The 20,097-nt window shown below is 36.3% G+C and overlaps 1 protein-coding gene across 1 annotated transcript in view; it reads right to left on the bottom strand.

Annotated features, from left to right (window-relative positions):
• Positions 1 to 20,097, bottom strand: part of LAMA2 (laminin subunit alpha 2) — a 620,419-nt gene that overhangs the window by 271,158 nt on the left and 329,164 nt on the right. The window contains exons 13-14 of the mRNA XM_073893912.1: positions 5,217 to 5,318; positions 4,060 to 4,271 (exon numbers count right to left, since the gene is read on the bottom strand). Coding sequence (XP_073750013.1) covers positions 4,060 to 4,271; positions 5,217 to 5,318 — 314 coding nt within the window. The remainder of the gene's footprint in view (positions 1 to 4,059; positions 4,272 to 5,216; positions 5,319 to 20,097) is intronic.

Raw genomic sequence — 20,097 nt, 5'->3', positions numbered from 1 at the left:
TTAAACCCCTTACCAAGAGCCCAATGCCTAGTGAGTTGCATAAGATTTTTTTTTTAAGTTTTGAAGGCTTTATCAGTACAATTTCTTCAAAATATAGTTACCTGTTTCATTTATTTCAAAAGGTAGATGCATATCATACATCTCTCAACACTATTACTAAAATCATCAAGAGACTCCTTTATTAACAAGGGTTTTTCTAGATTATTTATTCCATAAATTCTGTGTAATATTTTTGGTGCGAACCCCCAACACACATTTACTCTAAAAAGCCATATGAACATACCTTGCCTTGAAATGATTCTGAATTCATTTTCAAGCAATAAAGACACAATGGGGTATATCACCATAAAGTCATGATGGCCGCTCAGTTACGCTGTGGTAACAAACAACTCCAAATTCTTAGTGGTTTAATGAAAACAAAAAGTTTACTCATGTAAAATCCTCCACAGTTCTGGGTGACTGTTTAGGGCAGCTGACCTCTATATGCTGTAAATACTTCAGGCTACTTTTATCTTCTTGTAGGTGGATAAGCTCCAGAGAGTCTCATACCGGCAATTCAATGCTTTCTTGTGTGTGTGGGTGGGGGTGGAGGGGTGGGGGTGGAGGGGCGGCAGGGCAAATCACTTCTCACATATCATTGGCCAAACTAAGTCATATGACCACATCGACCCTCAGAGGTTAGGGAAATGTAAGGGTACAAAAGGAGGAGTTTGGATCTGGGTATTTACCCAAGGGGAAAAAAAACCCCACTAATTTAAAAAGATGTATGCACCCTATGTTTATTACGGCATTATTTACAACAGTCAATATATGCAAACAACCTAAGTGTCTAACAATAAATGAATGGATAAAGAAGATGTGGTATATATACCAATGGAATATTACTCAGCCATAACAAAGAATGAGATCTTGCCATTTGTTACAGCATGGAAAGCCCTAGAGGGTATTATGCTAAGTGAAATAAGTCAGACAGAGAAAGGTAACTACCATATAATCTCTTTTATACGTGGAATCTGCGACACAAAGCAAAGGGACAAATAAACAAACAAACGACAACAACAAAGATGGAAACAGACTCATAAATACAGAAAACAAATGGGGGTTGCCAGAGTGGAGGGAAGTAGGGGATAGGCAAAATAAGTGAAGGGAATTAAGAGGTACAAACTTCCAGTTATAAAATTAATAAGTCATGAGGATGAAAAGTACAGCATCAAGAATATAGTCAATATTATTGCAATAACTTTGTATGGTGAGAGATGGTAACTACACTTACCAAGGTGAGCGTTTTGTAATGTATATAATTGTCGAATCACTATGTCATACACCTGAAACTAATGATAATATGTCAATTATACTTCAATGAAGATTTTAAAAATAAATTAGTAAATAATAAAATAAAATAAAAAAGGAGGGGATTGGAAATTTGATGAATTGAACTAATGTCTGCCATAAGGTAAAAGAAAAAAAGTTGCAGAGTTTATACCTAATTGATATTTAAGAAAAGCTGAACAGACTCCTTGTTTGAGTTAAATATCAAGGGTGCTAGTAAAGCTAATGTTTAGAGAATTTATAGGAGAAAGATGAATGATTTGATTAAGCTGATTTCTATTTCTTTTTTTTTTTTTCTGATTTCTATTTCTAATAGAAGGATGAAATTTTTCTGTTTTCATCTTCCCAATGAGGGGAATGAGAAAGAAATCAATTTTATTGTGTGAGCCTCTCAGCATTCTGGAAAAGAATGACAGCAAAAATTGTCACCATTTTGGAACTATCACTATGTGCTTTATCCTCCATGTCTCCAAAGTCTTAATGGTACTTGGAGAAAATGGTGTTGCTTGCAGTGACTAAGGTCAGATAGAAATGCTTCCTTTTGTGTGCTTATTTGCCATTAGCAAAATGTTTTTGCAGCCCTCTAATTCTATTCTCATGGTGACCTTTTGAAGTTGGCAAGGCAATTGTCCTCCTCCGTATTTCACAGATGAGGTGATTGAAATTCAAAGAGGTCAAAGCTACACTTATGTTTACAACTATTAAATAGCTGAATTGAAAACAGAAGTCAAAATCCTGACCCACAGGCTAGTTTTCCTTCAACTATTCATCTGCATCTAACCACACAGCTGGAGGAAGCGAAGTCCACGTGCTGAGAACTACCATGGAAGAAAATCTTCTTTAAATACAACTAAAACACCAAGTTTTGTGGAGATAGCCTCAATTTACTTGTGCTTACATACAAACTGGATGCCAGGTCGGAAGCCTACTGTGCAAGACAAGTTGAAATCAATTCAAGTGATGTTTTACAAATATGATTCCATCCACTTGTAGATCAGAGATAAATAAAATATAAAAAGTTCACAGAGTCAGGATTTATGCTGACTTTCTGCTTACCTGAAACGGGTAGGAGTTTCAAATCTGACACTGGCTTTTCCTTCTAGAACGGAAGGAAACTTAGGCTGTTTCTTTAGGTACTTTAGGTAACTTAGGCTGCAGAAAGCAGCCACCTACTTGGATTATCTCCAGTGTCGTTCCCATACCCTTGCTCTGTGAACAAGTCACTCATAAAGGGGAACACTTTGGAAGGCTTCAAATGAAAACGATGATTTTGATAAGTAGACACTGAAATTATCTGACATAAATCAGGAGGAAATGCCTTTGGATGAACTAGTCTGAGAAGCAAGGCTGACAAAAATAAATAAGCCCCCTAGCCACTTTTGTCAATTTGGTTGTCATTCCCACTGAAAGCCAGAGGACTCATCTCTCTGTACTGTTTAAACATGATGACAACCTCTATTTACTAAATGGGAGAAAACATAATTAATTCCTAAGTGCTGCTTCACATCTTCATGGCATTTTAACCCAGCTTCTAGCAGAACTGCCTATGCAAAAGAGGTATACTGTTTGACAATAGTTTTGTTTATGAATCTGAGTCCCCTCCTTTGGGAGATGGTAATGATGATTACACTTAGTTGAAATGGCACAAGTGAAAGAAAAAATAGGCAGCAGCACAAGCAAATGATGGGGGTGGGGAGCATCAGCATAAAAAAAAAAATCCTTCTGTAGATAAACCAGTATTGGAGACATTCTTTTGATTCTGAATATGTCACGTTGTCAGTTTTGGGTCATGTTTCATCATCTAACTTAATCTCATTTAGGGGGGACGTTGCCGTGCTAGCTTGTGCTTATTATTAGAGCAGAAAAGCAAAAGGGGAAAAAAGCTCATTTAGACACAGCTGAAGTTTACATTTCACTGGACTAATACATCACTGTTTTTAAAATGAAAAGCACAGCAGCCTACAGTTAGTTGGATATGAGCATGTTTGGTTCCAGTCAAAACTTCTCTTTTTAGAGAAAAAAATGGAAAACAACCAGTTCCAATTAATGAGCATTTTCCATAATTATCACATATAATTTTCACAGTGACCCTGAAAGGTAGACACTATAATTTCCGCTTTACACTTGAAGAAACCAAGTTTCCACAAGGACCAATCACTTGCCAAAGGTCACACATAAAATAAGGAATTGAACTCACAGAATACTGAGTTAGGTTGGCTCCAAAGCTCATACTCTTTCCTTTACATCACACAGCCATCCTAGTCTTTTATAAAGAGACTTGGGATTATTTAGATGAAGGTGCTTATATTTCTTATTACGAACTATATACTATTAAGTTAGATACACGTTAATTAATTAAGGGAAGAAAATACAAACTACTTTCTGAATATGACTACCCTGGAGTTATGCCTCTTTAGTTCCCCACAATCTGAGTCAGCATAATGGAGATTTTATTTTCCAGTACAGAATTTCTCAGAATACGGATCATTTTTTATCACATGCTCTGGCCAAACTGTGAAGGAATCCTCAATACTAGAAAAGGGCTAAGACACATTCCTTCTGGGTATTTAAATTTTGAAGTTTTAACAGAAATGCTTTTTGGAAAACTAGGGCTCGATTCTTATCTACTATTTGAAGGAAACCTACAGATCTTCAGTCACTCTTCTACCGCATGCACGTTTGCTCCAGAGGAAGTGCGGGAACACCGGGAGATGCAGTTCTTGAGTTTACCTGAAGATGGCATCCATCCCAAGGCTGTACGTGATTTGTAAGAGGACTCTCTTCAAATTCGCAAGCACTGTCATCAGCTCTCTTCTACTGACAGGGAAATTTGTGCCATGTATGGTAAACAATTCTTCTTTAAGTGACAGTACATGAATATGTTCTTCATACGGTTGCAGATACACCTCATCTTGGGCTGTGCTGATTCTCAAGTCATTTCCCTAAAGGGGAAAAGAAAGTACAAAAGGGTAAAACTGTGAAAAGAAGGTATAAAAGGGTAAAGAGGTTGCATATTTGGATTTGCCACTTGGTGAATTATCCTCAGTAAATTTTTAATTCCAGGTTGGCTTTCCTTTTGTTCAGTATATTTCTGGTATATACAGAAGTAAGAGAAGGCAAATTAACTGTTGGCCTTAACCAGATCATCCCGATCACTTAATACTGGAAATATGTATGCTGGAGGAGGAATTTTGTCATTGATTCACATGCATGAAAGGTTTAAGGCAAAGAACAACAGAGTGCAGTGCTAAATCAACATCAACCTATTGAGCGCAGTGCTAAATCAACATCAACCTATTTGGAATCACAAATGTGCTTGCAAGTGTGTGCCTTTGAGATTGAGTACTGGAGGAAGAGGAAGAGAAAAGGGGGGGAGGCTCTAAAATATGTTTAGGCCTCCAGCATTTTGGAATTGTCCATGGCCCCCTAAATCCTGAAAGCCGTTTCTCCTATATCTTTCTTATCTAAATTAAGAGTTCTGAAGTCAAGATTTAACTACACCTAAATAAACAAGTTTCCTTTTTCATTTGCATCTGCCAAGTAGACCATAAAATCTACTTGGAAGCAAGAGGAGATGGAAAAAATTAAGCTATGTAAATCAGCATTTGCCTAAATACTTCATCATACTTATATTCTTGGGAATATGGTCAATATGTTTTTATTTTAAAGTCCAAGTCTGGTCTAAAGGTCTCCGTTATCACTGGAACTTAATGAATATGGTCAGTCTTTTAGATATCTCTCAGGGTGAAACATAAGACGGGCATAAAAAAATTTCCCAAGATATAATATTCCCTAAGTCATATGTAAATTAATGTCAAACCAATCAGGTAAGGAATAACTTAAGAGTGTGAAACAGTTGAACATAAATGATCTGCTCCGTACTCTACCTCTAAGATAACCATAATCTGGAGTACACGTTCTGTATCTTCTTCTTCTTCTTCGAAGTCATATGATATGGTAAACGTCAATTGTCCTCCAGCTGCGGTAAGCTACAAGAGAGGAGATACGTAATCATTACAAGACAGGAGATGGGCTATTAAATCATATTTCACTTATCATTTTAAAATCATTTTATTGTTCTAGAGGGTAGGATTTGAAAGAAACAGAAATCACATGAGTGCAGAGTGAGAATGATAGACATTTCTTTAGCAGTAACCTTTATACGAACCTTACCCATCAACAGCAAGCCTGACATAAATATAAATTCATGTATTATTTTCCCCAGTATTGCAGGCTTGCTGAAATAGGTTAAGTTCTGTGAAACCAAACACAGCCCCTCTGTCATTTTCCTCATCTATAACTTGAGCTTTACAATTCCCAAGCAGAGAAGGATCTTCGTCAAACTTGGGAGATTTCTACCCATCCCTGAGGGTCACTCACTTCTTGTTGGTCTGAACACTTTCAACAAAGACATCACTCCATTTGACAGTAACTTTACATAGACTATAAGCTAAACGGGGAAATGTTGTGGGTCAGAGCAAAATAAAAAAATGGCAGCAAATTTTATATTATGATACAATTCAATCAAAATTCCCAAAGAAGATACACTTTCCCTGTGCAATCAAATATGCTTAGTTGGAATGAATGTTATTATTCCTTTTCATTAAATAAACTTCTATATGCCAAGCCCCATATAATGGATGCTTGAGGTTTACATCTTCTGACATTGAGAGTAACCTTGTAGAAAGGAAAAAAAAATAGGGAAGCAAGATCATTTATAGGACAAGAATCAACATTGGAACTTGAGTGACAGACTCGATGCAAATACTGCAGTCCTTTTTTAAAAATTCTACTCTAGCACTGTAAATAAAGACATTCATAAAACAAAGCTGATGATTTGTATTCCGCTGTTTCCTCCATGCTGACACACAGAGCCCCAGCTTTGCAGCCGCTGGCTCTCTGTAGCCTCTTACTGCAGACCCTGACCACAAAGCAATTCCCGGCGATGCACTGGATGGAGGAGGAGGAACCTGGATTCCTCTCGGAGTTGCTCCATAGGGAATGGCACATAGCTTGCCATGGCTGATTAAACAGGGTTTTCAAATCACAGCTCTGCAATGTCTTCCAAGAGCTCATTACATGGAGCTCTATGAGGAACTAGAATTCAGAAAACTCTTATTCCCCTGTTCTCCTGAGAAATAGCCCTACTCTAATGTCTTTTCATATATAAAATAATAAATATCTGCCTGGACTATAGCACTTGGCATTATTGTGAGTAACGAAGGGTGAATCTATGTAAAAGGTTTTTGGTTCTATTAAGATAAGCATCCTAAATATTACCTTGCATATTTGTTCAAAATCAGCCAGACCATTTTCTCAATGAGAAGAATCTAGAGAGGCAGCAGGAAAGAATGCCTTACATATTTTAAAGACTGAACTGTTTAGAATTTTCTGCACTAAAAATATTTAGTAGGACCTACAGATGGAGATTGGGAAAAACACCAGGATATAGAACTATAATGTTGCAAAACTTTTGAGCTTCCAAATATATTTTGATCATTTAAAATGTGGACTACAAGCTTTTATGTATTTATTTATTTATTTTGGGGAATATGTTTCCCTAAAAAAAAGGAAAAAAGATCAATTTTAGTTCATAGTCTCTTAATTTAAAAATTACACAAATGTGAGGAACTCAGAATGAAAGGTAATGCCTATTTTGCTCATAAGAGCCAAAGCGAATGTAATTTGAATTCCAAGGTTTTTTTTTTTTTAAGATTTATTTGAGACAGACAGAGAGAACACAAGAGCATGTGCGCATGTGCATGGGGGAGGGGCAGAGGGAGAGGAAGAGAGAGAATCTCAGGCAAACTCTGCCCTGAGTTTGGCACTGGACTGGGGACTTGATCCTATGACCCTGAAATCATGACCTGAGCCAAAATCAAGAGTCAGACGCTTAACCAACTGAGACACCCAGGTGCCTCAGAATATCCAAGCTTTTAAGACTTTAGATGAAATAGAAAAAGGTTTGATTTGTTATAACATTTCATTTGTTTATGTTGTTTCCATACCTACTCATAATAATTATAAAGTCAAATAACATATAAAATAATACGAGAGAAGAATGAGGATGGAAATGGGAAAAAGAAACAAACAAACATAGAAAAAGAAAAGGCCCTTCTGCAGGTCATAACATAAAACATGAACTAAGGAGTAGAATTAATTCAACCTATTCTTCTGAGGGCTTATGATAATAATAGCAATAAAAATGAAAACTTGACTTTTCACTCACATTTCATAATGCAAATTTTCCCCAACTCTTCCATGCATCTTTGATACTTATACTAAGGTATTGTTAGAACCAATTTTTGAATTATCTAAAAATTTTCATGAGTGAATCCATTTTACTTCCACCTAAGTTATGTGGAAACAGACCATTTTAAAAAGGTATATGATGATGATGTTGGTTTCTTCTCCACGTCACAAATACCCATTTCCATAGTATTAGAATTATTGTCTTTTTCTTTCATTCTAAAGCTGTATATTTATGTCCATTTTTTTAAAAAAGATATTTATTTATTTATTGAGAGAGAGAGAGCACGAGCAGGGGGGAGGGTCAGAGGGAGAGAGAGAAGCAGACTCCCCACTGAGCAGAGAGCCCTGTTTGGTACTCAATCCTAGGACCCTGGGATCATGTCCTGAGCCGAAAGCAGATGCCTAACCAACTGAGCCACCCAGGTGTAGGGCCATTTCTATATCACAGCTTAGTCAAGTACTTATTTAATTAATTTTCAAAAAGGATTGCTTAAGATGCCATCCCGCAGTTTAGAAGTTGTCTTTCCCAACAAGTACATACCATTATATGAAAGTCTTTGTAATGAGTCAACTATAAGACAGCAACTTCTTTTCTAAGGGATATTGGGATTTTGGGGAAAAACCCGTGAGAATATTCAGAGTATAAACTGTCCTTTCCTACAGCTTTGGATGAAGAAGTCTCTGCCGCTTCTCCATCTATCCACCACTCCATTTTCCAAATGTCACCTTCACTTGGCTCTTCTACGTCCTTGCTTTCCCACTCTCCTATAATCCCTTCATTATCCCAATCTTCAATCTCTCCATCAAATCCAGTGTGCACAGGGTTGCCAATCATCAGCTGACTTTATTGTTTCCTCTATGTATTATCTATGGTTATTTATTAGTTTCACTGTCAAACTCTGATATAGGATATTGCACTCATTTTCTTTATTCTTACCCAGCCAACCTTTTTATTTTACCTACTGCATCCTGTCTTTCACCCTTAGTACTCCATTAAAAGAGTTTCTTGAAAGGTCATTTATCAATTCTACCTAGCAACCACTAATGGACCTTTGGTTCAGTTTTATTCTTACTCTCTATGTGGCATGTACTTGTTCTTAAAATTCTCGACTCCTTTGTCTTCTATTGCACCAAACTTCCGTGATACTCCTTCCTCTGTCTTGGTCATACCACTGTCTCATTTGTAGATACATTTTTCTTTCTTATTCTATACTCTGTGGATGGATGTCTCCAAGACTCTTACTCCCTTTTGGCTACCCTTTCTTATTGACTCTATTTCTCTCCAGTGGATTTAATTATGTTTATACCTCGTTCTTCAATTGGTATCTTCTGTCCTGTGCTGTGTCCCTATATTAATTTGCTCAAGATCCCATAACAAAATACCACAGACTGGGTAGCTTAAACAACAGAAATCTGAGATCCAGGTGTCAGCAGAACTGGTTCCTTCTGCAGTGTCTCCTCTTGGCTTGAGAATGGCCATCTTTACCTTGTGTCCTCGTATGGTCTTCTCTTTGTGTTCATCTGTGTTCTAATTCTTCCCTTTAAAAAGACACCAGTCATATCAAATTGTACCCACTCTAATTACCTCATTTCAACTTAATTACCTCTCTAAAACTCCTTTCTCCAAATAGTCACATCCTAAGATTCTGGGGGTTAAGACTTCAACATATGAATTTGGGGGGCAGGGATACAGTTCAGCCTGTAACAGTCCTGTACTGAGTGATTGTTTAATAGCATCTCAAACACTCAACATACCCAGTTAATCTTATTATCTGGATCTTCCCAGGAAACAAACTTCATAATTTTCCCAACTTCCATGATTGGGTCAGGCCAATTGCTTTATTTCTCTTTTTTAATTAGAAACCACAGGTGTAACATAATATTTTTTTCACTGTGTTATTTATATCGAATTAGTCTCAATCTTATTCTATTGAAATGCTTATTGTCTAACTTTCTATTTTCACTACCAAATCACACTTACTAAGTCCTCACCAAGTGTTTGAATTCAATTCTCTGACTTCAGTCATTTTGGGGGGAAAATTTTTATCAACTATTACTTCTGTTGTTGCCTCCCTAATAAAGGACCTCTAGTGGTCCTGGATCTATAATATCATTCAAGTTTCTACTCAGTCTCAATACTCTCTAGGATCTATTTAGCCCCCTATTCACAAACTGTGTGCAGAGGTGGCCCAGGGCATTGCCGTAAACTCATAAAGGCACTGTGGGATACTGTCGATGTTTAAAGGAAACACAAGCAAGACTATGTGTCTGTTGGACACCACACAACCAAATAGCTTGAGGTACTTCACAGTTTTGACATGAGAAAACTTTATATTCCTTTCAGGGATACTCTCAAAACGTTGAGCTATGTTTTTGCACTTTCAGCCATGCCGTATCTTTGTTAAGGGAAGTCTTCAGTGGATGCTGTGATAAAAACCACATATTACACAAAAATCGATGTGAAACAGGAATTAAAGGTAGCAGTGTCCAATCTGTTTCTGGTTTGAGAAGTTCTGCATTACCCAGCAGGCACACAAATCCCCTTTAGTAAGTCACTGTGGGTTATTTATGCAAAAAAAAAAAAGAAATTATTATATTGCCTGAACTTATGTGCATTATCTTTTTAAGTGGTTGCTCAGTTGTTAAAATGCAAATATTTATTAAGCTGTTTGCCCCTCACTACTGTGGCACATTTCAATTGGTCTAGGAGACACTGTGAAAAAAAATACAGAGACAGTAAGAGTACCACAAATTGAAGAAGTTTTGGCACTTCCGACCTATCCCGTTTATATCTACCCATTCTGCTGCTTTGATTTGCTTCAATTCATTTTCCTGCTGAAATTCTCACCCCTACAGCTCTCTGACTATTCAAACACTGCTTTTCTTCCTCTCCTTAGCTAGTGTCCTGCTGGTCAGAAGACTGAGGAAGCAAAAAGGGTTTCTCAGTGATAGTCCCAGACTCAGTGGCAACCACAGCAAATAAGAGAGCTAAAGGACTCTAGAACAGGGAGGGCTCTGCATGAACCATCTCATCCATTAACGCTGGAGAATGCATTCTAACAATATATCCCACGACATTGGTAAGTTACATGTACTGTGCATAACTTTAATTTTCCACAATTTTGGACTTTGTAGACTCAATTTATTAATTTTATCTTTGAGACTTTCAAATTCATCCATTTTGGGGACAACACTGGAGCACTGCATGTATTGCCAATAGAACATTTCATTTTCTCCTGTTACTGAGGAACAAAACTGTCACTGTTGGCCCGAGAAATACAGTTTTCCACAGATAGAAGTAAGCATAATTCCAGTTCACATTGAGGCAATTCTTACATTTACTAGATAGATTAGACTATATTTACTAGAGATGAAAGTTGTATTTCTTTTCAATACAAAGAGAAAGTGAATTTAATGAGAATAATTCATTTCATAAAGGTCTCCAAAGTCCCAGTGTTGTATTTTGTGTTTCTTTGTTTTGTCTTGTTTTGTTTTTACCTTTCTTTATATCCATTAAGCAAAATTCTCTTCAGGAAGATTCAGATATCAAATTGACATCTGAAGGATATCAAGGAAGGAAAAGGAGTGGCATCCATTCACTCACAGCAATGGTTCAATTTTAAGCCCTTCATTCTTCTGATCCTCAAATTCACCCCATTAAGAAAAGAGCAACACAAGTAGCTGTTTCCCACAAGTACCTGTTTTAATTCTACCTTCAGGGGAAAGAAACAGCTTGTTTGCAAGTAACATTACAGTTACTATGCAATATACAACCCAATGTCATACATAATAATGTAGTGTGCATGCAGCACATTGCATTGAAGATTTAATGAGGCAGGAAAGTTCTGCCTCATGAGTGGAAAAGGCTAAAGGTAATTTTTTTTTTTAAATTTTATGTATTTATTTGACAGAGAGAGAGATAGCAAGAGCAGGAACACAAGCAGGGGGAGTGGGAGAGGGAGAAGCAGGGTCCCATCTGAGCAGGGAGCCCGATGCAGGACTCGATCCCAGGACCCTGGGATCATGACCTGAGCCGAAGGCAGAGGCTTAATGACTGAGCCACCCAGGCGCCCAGCTAAAGGTAATTCTTAAAACTAAGCTTTACATCAGTATTTAGTATTAGGCTACCTGTGTTGTAGCCTCCCCTACTTGCAATCTCAAGAAATATGAATTGAAGGGTGAAGGGTGAAGATCTATGGAGGGACAATATACTTGGGGGAGAAATTCTTTTGTAAAATAAGACTGGATTATTTGGTTGTCTGAGATCAGAACATCATCTCTCTTATTCCATTAAATGGGGTGTACAATTTAATATTTACTTTTGCTTACCAGAGCAAATATTTCGGGAGGGATATACAAAAATCAAATGAGGGAAAGTCTTTGTAATATGGAGCAGGATAAATGAAACATATATTTTTTTATTATGCTATGTTAATCACCATACATTACATCATTAGTTTTTGATGTAGTGTTCCATGACTCATTGTTTGCGTATAACACCCAGTGCTCCATGCAGAACGTGCCCTCTTTAATACCCATCACCAGGCTAACCCATCCCCCACCCCCCTCCCCTCTAGAACCCTGTTTGTTTCTCAGAGTCCATAGTCTCTCATGGTTCGTCTCCCCCTCCTATTTCCCCCCTTCATTTTTCCCCTCCTGCTATCTTCTTCTGACTTTTTTTAAACATATAATGTATTATTTGTTTTCAATTTAGCATCATAAACATGGTGAGGTTTCATCTTTCTAGATTTTGAAGCTCCATAGCCTTAAATTCTGAAAATGTGTCCCTCCCACCAAAGTGTTTACTGATGCATCTATTCATGGAACTCTCCTTTAATATAGAAACAGAACTTCATGTTTTGTTATGATTTTCTGTACATTTATAACATTGAGATAAGAGCATGTTTCTCTTCTTTCAAAGTTTGACAATTAGAATAGAATGGGTGTAAGGGGATGTTGAATTAGAGAACAGGCAGAATTTGCATAGCAGGTCCTAAAGTTATATCACCTTAATGCATAGAAAAAGGAGCAGGAATTGTGAGGGTCAAACAGAAACAACACATTCTGGAAACATTGGCTCATAAGGCAAGAGACCACATTATGTAATCTAGGAGATACAAAAGAGGAAAATCTTGAGGATTTTCCTGCCTGCCTGCCTCCATTCCTCCCTCCCTTCATTTCTTCCTGCCTGTCTGGTTTTCCTGCCCCCTTCCTTCCTTTTACCCATCTCCTCCTTTTATACCTCTGCCTTTTTTACCCCCCCAACTCCTCCTCTTCCCCGCCCCTACCAGCTCCATCTCCTCCTCCTTCTGATTATTTTTTTCCTTTTAGATGTGGCCACATCCAACTTGATAATTTTGCATTCCTTTGTATTTTGTATCAGCTAAATTTCATAAGTATCCAAAGTAGGGATGAAAATTATGAATGTGACTGTGCCAAGGACAGAGTTTTATGGCAGGCAGCCCATCAGAGATACTCTCTCAGTGTGACACCAACTGACCAATCAGTGTCCCTGGAGACCAGTCCCCTAACTGCTTAATGGAGAAATCAGTTATGAGCTTCTTATATGAATTTTTATAAAATAAAATAATGCCAACCTATCTTCAGCATAAGCTTTATGTCTTCCATATAACAAAGTAAGGCCCAATTTTACTTTCTCTATACTCAGTTATGATTCAAAGCAAACAGAATTATAAAGGTTTGATCAGGTAAGAATGTTTCTGGCTGTAACTGAAAGCCAGACAATTAGCGATTCTTATATGACAAGAGGTCCAGGACTAAACAGATCAAATTTTAAAATACAACAAACAGATTATCTCCCTCCCACCCACAACTTCACATATTTTCTACAAACACTTAAATCCATTTCGGGACACTTAAAAATATAAACACCTCATAAACAGGTCTGCTAACCATCATATAGAAGATGATGAAGTACACTATCCTGTACACAAATTAAGATTTAGTGTTTCCTCCAGGTTTTCTGACAGAGAGAACTACTTGTTACTTTGTGACATGCACTGATAAGTGCTGAGTTGAAATAATACTCTCAACAGATGTAAGTAAATGGTAGCAGCCAAATTCTCTAAACTGTTTTTTGTTATCAGGCCCAAACTCAAAAACAGGATCTTTGCAACAGCTGCTTGTCTTCTGTTTACTTACGTTTGGATGGAATGTTCCATTAGTACTCTTGCTATGGGTTGGATTAATTTATGTGTAAATATTCAGTACAAAAAATACATGTAATACATAATTAAACATTGATCTAATCAAATAAGCTGTAAATTATAGTTTTATATATATGTAAATTTCTTATTGACTAGGGACTTAATTTTTTTTTAAGTTCTCTGCCAAGAAAACAGAAAACTGTATGCTCATGATATACAACATGAATGTTGGTTAAAATAACAACATTTTAATCCAAGTTCCATTAAGTTAAAGAGAAACAGGCTTACTATTTTCACTTAAAGGATAAATGAATATATATATATTTATACATTTATGCATACACAAATTCTGGTGAAAAAACTTATGAAAACATTGTAAAATGGAGATATCAATAACGGTATTTTCTATTTGAATACGAATTTTAGCTAACCTTTCTCTTAGTGCTTAAGCATTCTGTCCTATAAGGATATTCTTTACTTTGGATAGTATATGGCGATTATATAGCCTTCCCCTCTTATTGCAAAAGCAGGAACAAATAAACAGAATTCTGTAATAAAGAGAATTCCTATCTTTCCCATAGGCAATGTTCAATGTTTATACCTTCAGCAACACTAAATATAGCCAGAAGGGCTGTATGCTTAAATGAGCTCAATTAATTCCAGGTTACATTATTTAAATTGTGGTTATTTTGAAATAACAGTCAACTTCCCACAAAGGCAAATGCCAGATTACTAGTCTTGGAATATAATTTTTATTTGATTCAAAATTGATCTACCACACTTCCTTTTCTCTTTTCCCTTATTCATGAGCTCTGCAGGTGATTCTTTATTACAGCAGAAGCTGGTTATGAATTTTAGAAGAAAAGATTCCCAAAGATGCAATGGAAACTAAGTCACACCCCAGAGGAGAATCAACAGGTTAATAAAATATATTCAAGTGTCTTCTTCCAGAATGAACAGATAAAGATTTGTGTTAGTTATCTGACATGTCTGTTCATGGAAATCAGATATAAATCACACAAAAGATCAAGCTCATTCCTGGAGATTTTTCAGACCTGGTTTTGGATTCTCTTTCTGCCTTTAAATGTTGTATGGCCCTTGGGAAAGTAATTTATGCTTTCATAGTCTCTGTTAATTTTCCCTAATGTGAGCTGAATTACACCTACCTTAGAAGTTTGTTCTGAGGGTGAAAAGAGAAAAACACATAAAAGTCCTCACTTGATGCCTAGCACATAGTATATATTCAATAAATGTTGTAAATCATACTGTTTTAATAAGGATAATTTTCAAAATTAAAATAAATATACACTTCACACTAAAAGCCTGATCATAATGATATTTATTTCATGATCTAAATGCACTTTGCAATCTTAGGGTTTCTGGAAGAGATCACAGTGTGGGCAGGATTCAGATCTTATTCATGTTTTAATGTTCCCCTATGGTATTTTGCATATGCATCTTACAGATAGTAGATATTGCATAAATATCTGCTGAATTTTAATCAAATTCAATACCATATATCATTTCAATGTATTTTAGATGGAGAAGGCATAAAAAACCAGGACAAATTTGTACTATCCCCATGAGATAACTTGCAGTTGTTATTAGAATAGGCCTTTACTGGTTTCTCTATTCTTATCTTTGTGAATCCTAAAAACAGACCAAAGGAAATATGTCTATTTGTTTTTTGGTGATTTGAGCCTACTGCAGGAACTTACCTCACTGCTTACTGGCAAACTCTAAGTGCATTTATTTTAAAATAAGGCCCTTTAGCATTTGGGAAGTTTGTCTGCAGTTGAAAGGAAAAATCAATATTTAAATCATTTAGACATTTACACACATAAAGCAACTATACGTCATTACTTTTCACCAGATTCTATATGCTAGGATAATAGTGTAAATTCCAGCATCCACTAATACATATTTTATAAGTTACAAATACATTTTCAATATGTTCTGATATATTGGCAAACAATGTACTCTCTGTACTAAAAAGACACCTAGCATACAGATTATAGAAAGCAATGAGCCAACTGCATCATAACTAGTCAGAGCACATTCTTGACACCACCACTTAAGGGAGTAGTTACAGATTAGAGGTCACCCAAACAGGTGTGACCAGGATGCTGATGGCTCTAAAAGCAGAACAAGAGGTTTAGAAAGGTAATGGGGGTCTTTCACCTTAAAATAGAAGACATAGGGAAAACATGGTGGTTTTCTTTGAATGTCTGAAGGTCTATCATGTATAATAAAAAGAAAACTTGCTCTGTTTGTCACATAAAAATGGAGTCTATACAAGGAAGTGGGGGGTATTTTTTGATCCTGCATAAAAATTAACTTCTAATATCTATAACTTGAAAATGGAATGAGCTTTGTAGGATGTACATATCCTTATAGATAGATGAATAGGGATCCATCTGTCTGGGATGATGGAGAAAGAATGCCTACATCTGCTATGAGTTTGGACTAGTTCTGATATCACTGGCAATTTATAATTCCGCCATGCTAAATTTTACAGCTAATTTACTGATAGTTGGTTAATTAAATATCAGGGTAATCCTTTTCAATTTCTATTGTAGAGTACCAGGATAGTAATTAGCTTTTTATACACCTGCTCCTTGCTCTGTGGTTTTAGAAATAAAGCATTTAAATGACAGGGCAACACATGTCATTAAGAGAATACTACTTGTATAGACAGTATCAGAGATTCGGTATGGCATAGTGGGAAACAGTACAGGTTCCAGAGCTAGTCTTGGGGAAGCAGGGAATAGAGTGCTCTGCCACTTATTAGCTGTGTATAACTAGATAGAACAAATTATTTAATCTTTCTTTATATCAAGTCTGCATCTGGAAAATGGAGAGAAGGGAATAGTAAATGTGTCATAGGGTTGTTGTGAGAACTCAACTGAATGATCTAGAATAGTGTTTGATACTTTATCAATGTTTAGTAAAGGTTAGCTAGGTAACAAAACAAAGGTAACAAAGGTTACCATTGCTTTGTTATTGTTGCCATTATGGAAAACAATCTCCAAAATTTTGTAACTATTCAGAGCAAGATTCTCTGACTACCACCATACCATTGGGACACATCAGTATGATCTGGATGTTTTAAGCTTGAAGATAAAAACATCTGCCACTTTTTTAAGCAAGATACAGATAACATAAAAATATGGTATGTCTCAAGATTTAAGGGGACTCAATCGCTGAGCCATACAAAATCCAGTTAATATTTATATTGAACTTTAGAATTTAAATAGCACTTTTTGCATCATTTTATTGAATCTCTACAAATCTTATAGGATAGGTTTATGATTATTGTTATTATATTGTAGATACGAGGAAACTGAGGCTTTAAGAGGTTAAGTTGTACACAATCACACTGTTACTTTGGTGATACTGAAATGCATTCTTGATTTATGCTTATTTTTTAAAATACTCCCCCCTCAACACTGTCTCTCACTCTCTCTCTCTCTCTCTCTCTCACACACACACACACACACTCACTCTCAATGTGCAAGGTGTCTAGAATGCAAAGATCATGTGCTTCAGAATAAGACTGTTATATTAGAGAATAAGACTGACCTATTAGAGAATCTTAGTCCATATATTTACTGTGTGACTTTGGGCAAATTAATTTAATTCTGAAGTTTACTTATTTATTTATTTATTTATTTATTTGAGAGAGAGAGAGCACATGAGAGGGGTTAGGGTCAGAGGGAGAAGCAGACTCCCTGCCAAGCAGGGAGCCCAATGCGGGACTCGACCCAGGGACTCCAGGATCATGACCTGAGCCGAAGGCAGTCACTTAACCAACTGAGCCACCCAGGCGCCCCTAAAGTTTACTTTCTGTTATTTCTAAAAGAGAATGAAAATACTACCTTGAAGGGTTTTTATAAGGAATTCACAAGAGGAACTCTGTAAAACCTATTCTCCGTGTTCTATACCAAGCATTCAGAATTTCATGAAACATTATTCCATTTTCCCTCCTAATTATTTTGAGAACTCAGTAAGTTCAAAATAGGTTTGCTAATTTGAATTGAAGTACTTGTGTTGAAAAGAAAATACTATGGTTGCTGAAACATGAAAATATACTATCTTCATTAATAATAATATGAAAACAAAAAAATGCTATTTTTTCCTCATCAGACTAGTAAAGATCTAAAAGTCTGATAGCGTACTCTACTAGTTAGGGGATTAGGGAAACAAGTACTTTCACACCTTTGTGGTAGTAGGTACAAAATCTATGGGGTCAATTTGGCAATGTCTATTTAAGTTAAAAATGCATATACATTTTGACATAACAATTTTAGCTCTGAAAATTTATCCAACAGCTCTACTTGCACATATAGGATATAGCTAGGCACATGATTATTCAGTGCAACAATGTTTGTAGAAAAATATTGAAAATAGACCAATGTCCATCAATAGTGATTGCTAATAGACATATTAATGAGTAATGATGGAGATGCCACTCTGCAAAGTGATTTTATGTAAACTAACTCTTTTTTTTAAAAGATTTTATTTATTTATTTGAGAGAGAGAATGAGATAGAGCATGAGAGGGGGGAGGGTCAGAGGGTGAAGCAGACTCCCTGCTGAGCAGGGAGCCTGATGTGGGACTCGATCCCGGGACTCCAGGATCATGACCTGAGCCGAAGGCAGTCGCTTAGCCAACTGAGCCACTCAGGCGCCCCTACACTAACTCTTTTAATCCCCCAAACAATATGCACATAGCCTTAGGTAATAGGTATATTACTATTATCACAGTCATTTTTTTAAATTAAAAAAAATTATTTTATTTTGTTATGTTAATCACCATACATTACATCATTAGTTTTTGATGTAGTGTTCCATGATTCATTGTTTGCATATAATACCCAGTGCTCCATTCAGTACGTGCCCTCTTTAATATCCATCACCAGGCTAACCCACCCCCCTCCCCTCTAGAACCCTCAGTTTGTTTCTCAGAGTCCATAGTCTCTCATGGTTCGTCTCTCCTTCCGATTTCCCCCCCTTCATTTTTCCCTTTCTACTATCTTCTTTTTTTTTTTTAACATTTAGTGTATTATTTGTTTCAGAAGTACAGGTCTGTGATTCAATAGTCTTACACAATTTAAAGACTTTATTTATTTATTTGACAGAGAGAGAGACAGCGAGAGAGGTAACACAAACAGGGGGAGTGGGAGAGGGAGAAGCAGGCTTCCCACTGAACAGGGAGCCCGATGCAGGGCTTGATCCCAGGACCCTGGGATCAAGGCCTGAGCCGAAAGCAGATGCTTAATGACTGAGCCACCCAGGCACCCCTATCACATTCATTTTAATGTTGAGAAAAACTGAAGCATTGAGTGATTCCCTAACTTGCTTATGGTTGTAAGGCTGGCAGGTCGTGAAACCAGGATTTGAACCTCAAAACCTAGCAGCAGAGTCAATATTTAGCCTCTTTTATGACAGCTGAACAAACTTGGGTGCATTTATTCAACAAAAGACAATTACCAACCAATCAAATAAAACATATACCACAAACACACACACACACACACACGAAGAAAAACTTTATTCATTAATATAGAATTATCTTGATTATGTTAAGTAAAACAACTATAATGTACTTTTATAATATGTATGTCATGTAACCATTTGTGTAAAGTGAGGGAAAAGTATATATGTATGCGGATATGTGTGTATAAATATTCATATATTTATTATATATGAATCCTATTAAAACAGAAATGTAGAAATAGAGAAAATAAGAGTTAACCCAAAATACATACCCTTTTGATATTATTTATTCTTAATTTTATCAGATGGAATGACTAATAGAATCAGCATTGCTATCTGGAATATCTGAGTGAAGTAAAATATTTGTGATTTAAGCACCTGCAAAATGTCTCTGGTAACCAATTAGCAAGTGTATTTTAAAATATATTTATTGGGGTTTCTAGAGGAGTGATATTGAGAAAACACAGTGAAAAGGGGATCAGACCTGAGTGCTAGCCAGCCTTGCACAAAGCAGATGTGTAATTTTTAAAGTATTTGTTTCTTAAGAATGAAGTCAAAACCAAAGTATAGAATATGGAAGTAAAGAGAGCTGACATGATGTCTTACTCGGGTCATGAGAATCTCAAGGAAGTATGACTTTGAGCAAATATTTATCTCAGTGAGCTTTAAAAATTGCCTCTACTGTGCAAATTCCAACAATTTCCCTGCTTATTTTACTGTGTTATTTTAAGATTTATACAATGTACTATTTATTAACACATTTTGGAGACTACATATATTCACACTTTTATTATTTGATACCTTTAGTTCTAAAATCCCCTGACTTAAATGAAAATAGAAATCTGGTGCCT

The sequence above is a fragment of the Callorhinus ursinus genome, unplaced genomic scaffold (genome assembly GCF_003265705.2).
Source record: "Callorhinus ursinus isolate GAN/ISIS: 27379988/994484 unplaced genomic scaffold, GSC_fseal_2.0 scaffold6, whole genome shotgun sequence".
Lineage (NCBI taxonomy): Eukaryota > Metazoa > Chordata > Mammalia > Carnivora > Otariidae > Callorhinus > Callorhinus ursinus.
The sequence above is the reverse complement of the archived record's forward strand: the minus strand, read 5'-3'. Positions and strand labels throughout refer to the sequence as shown.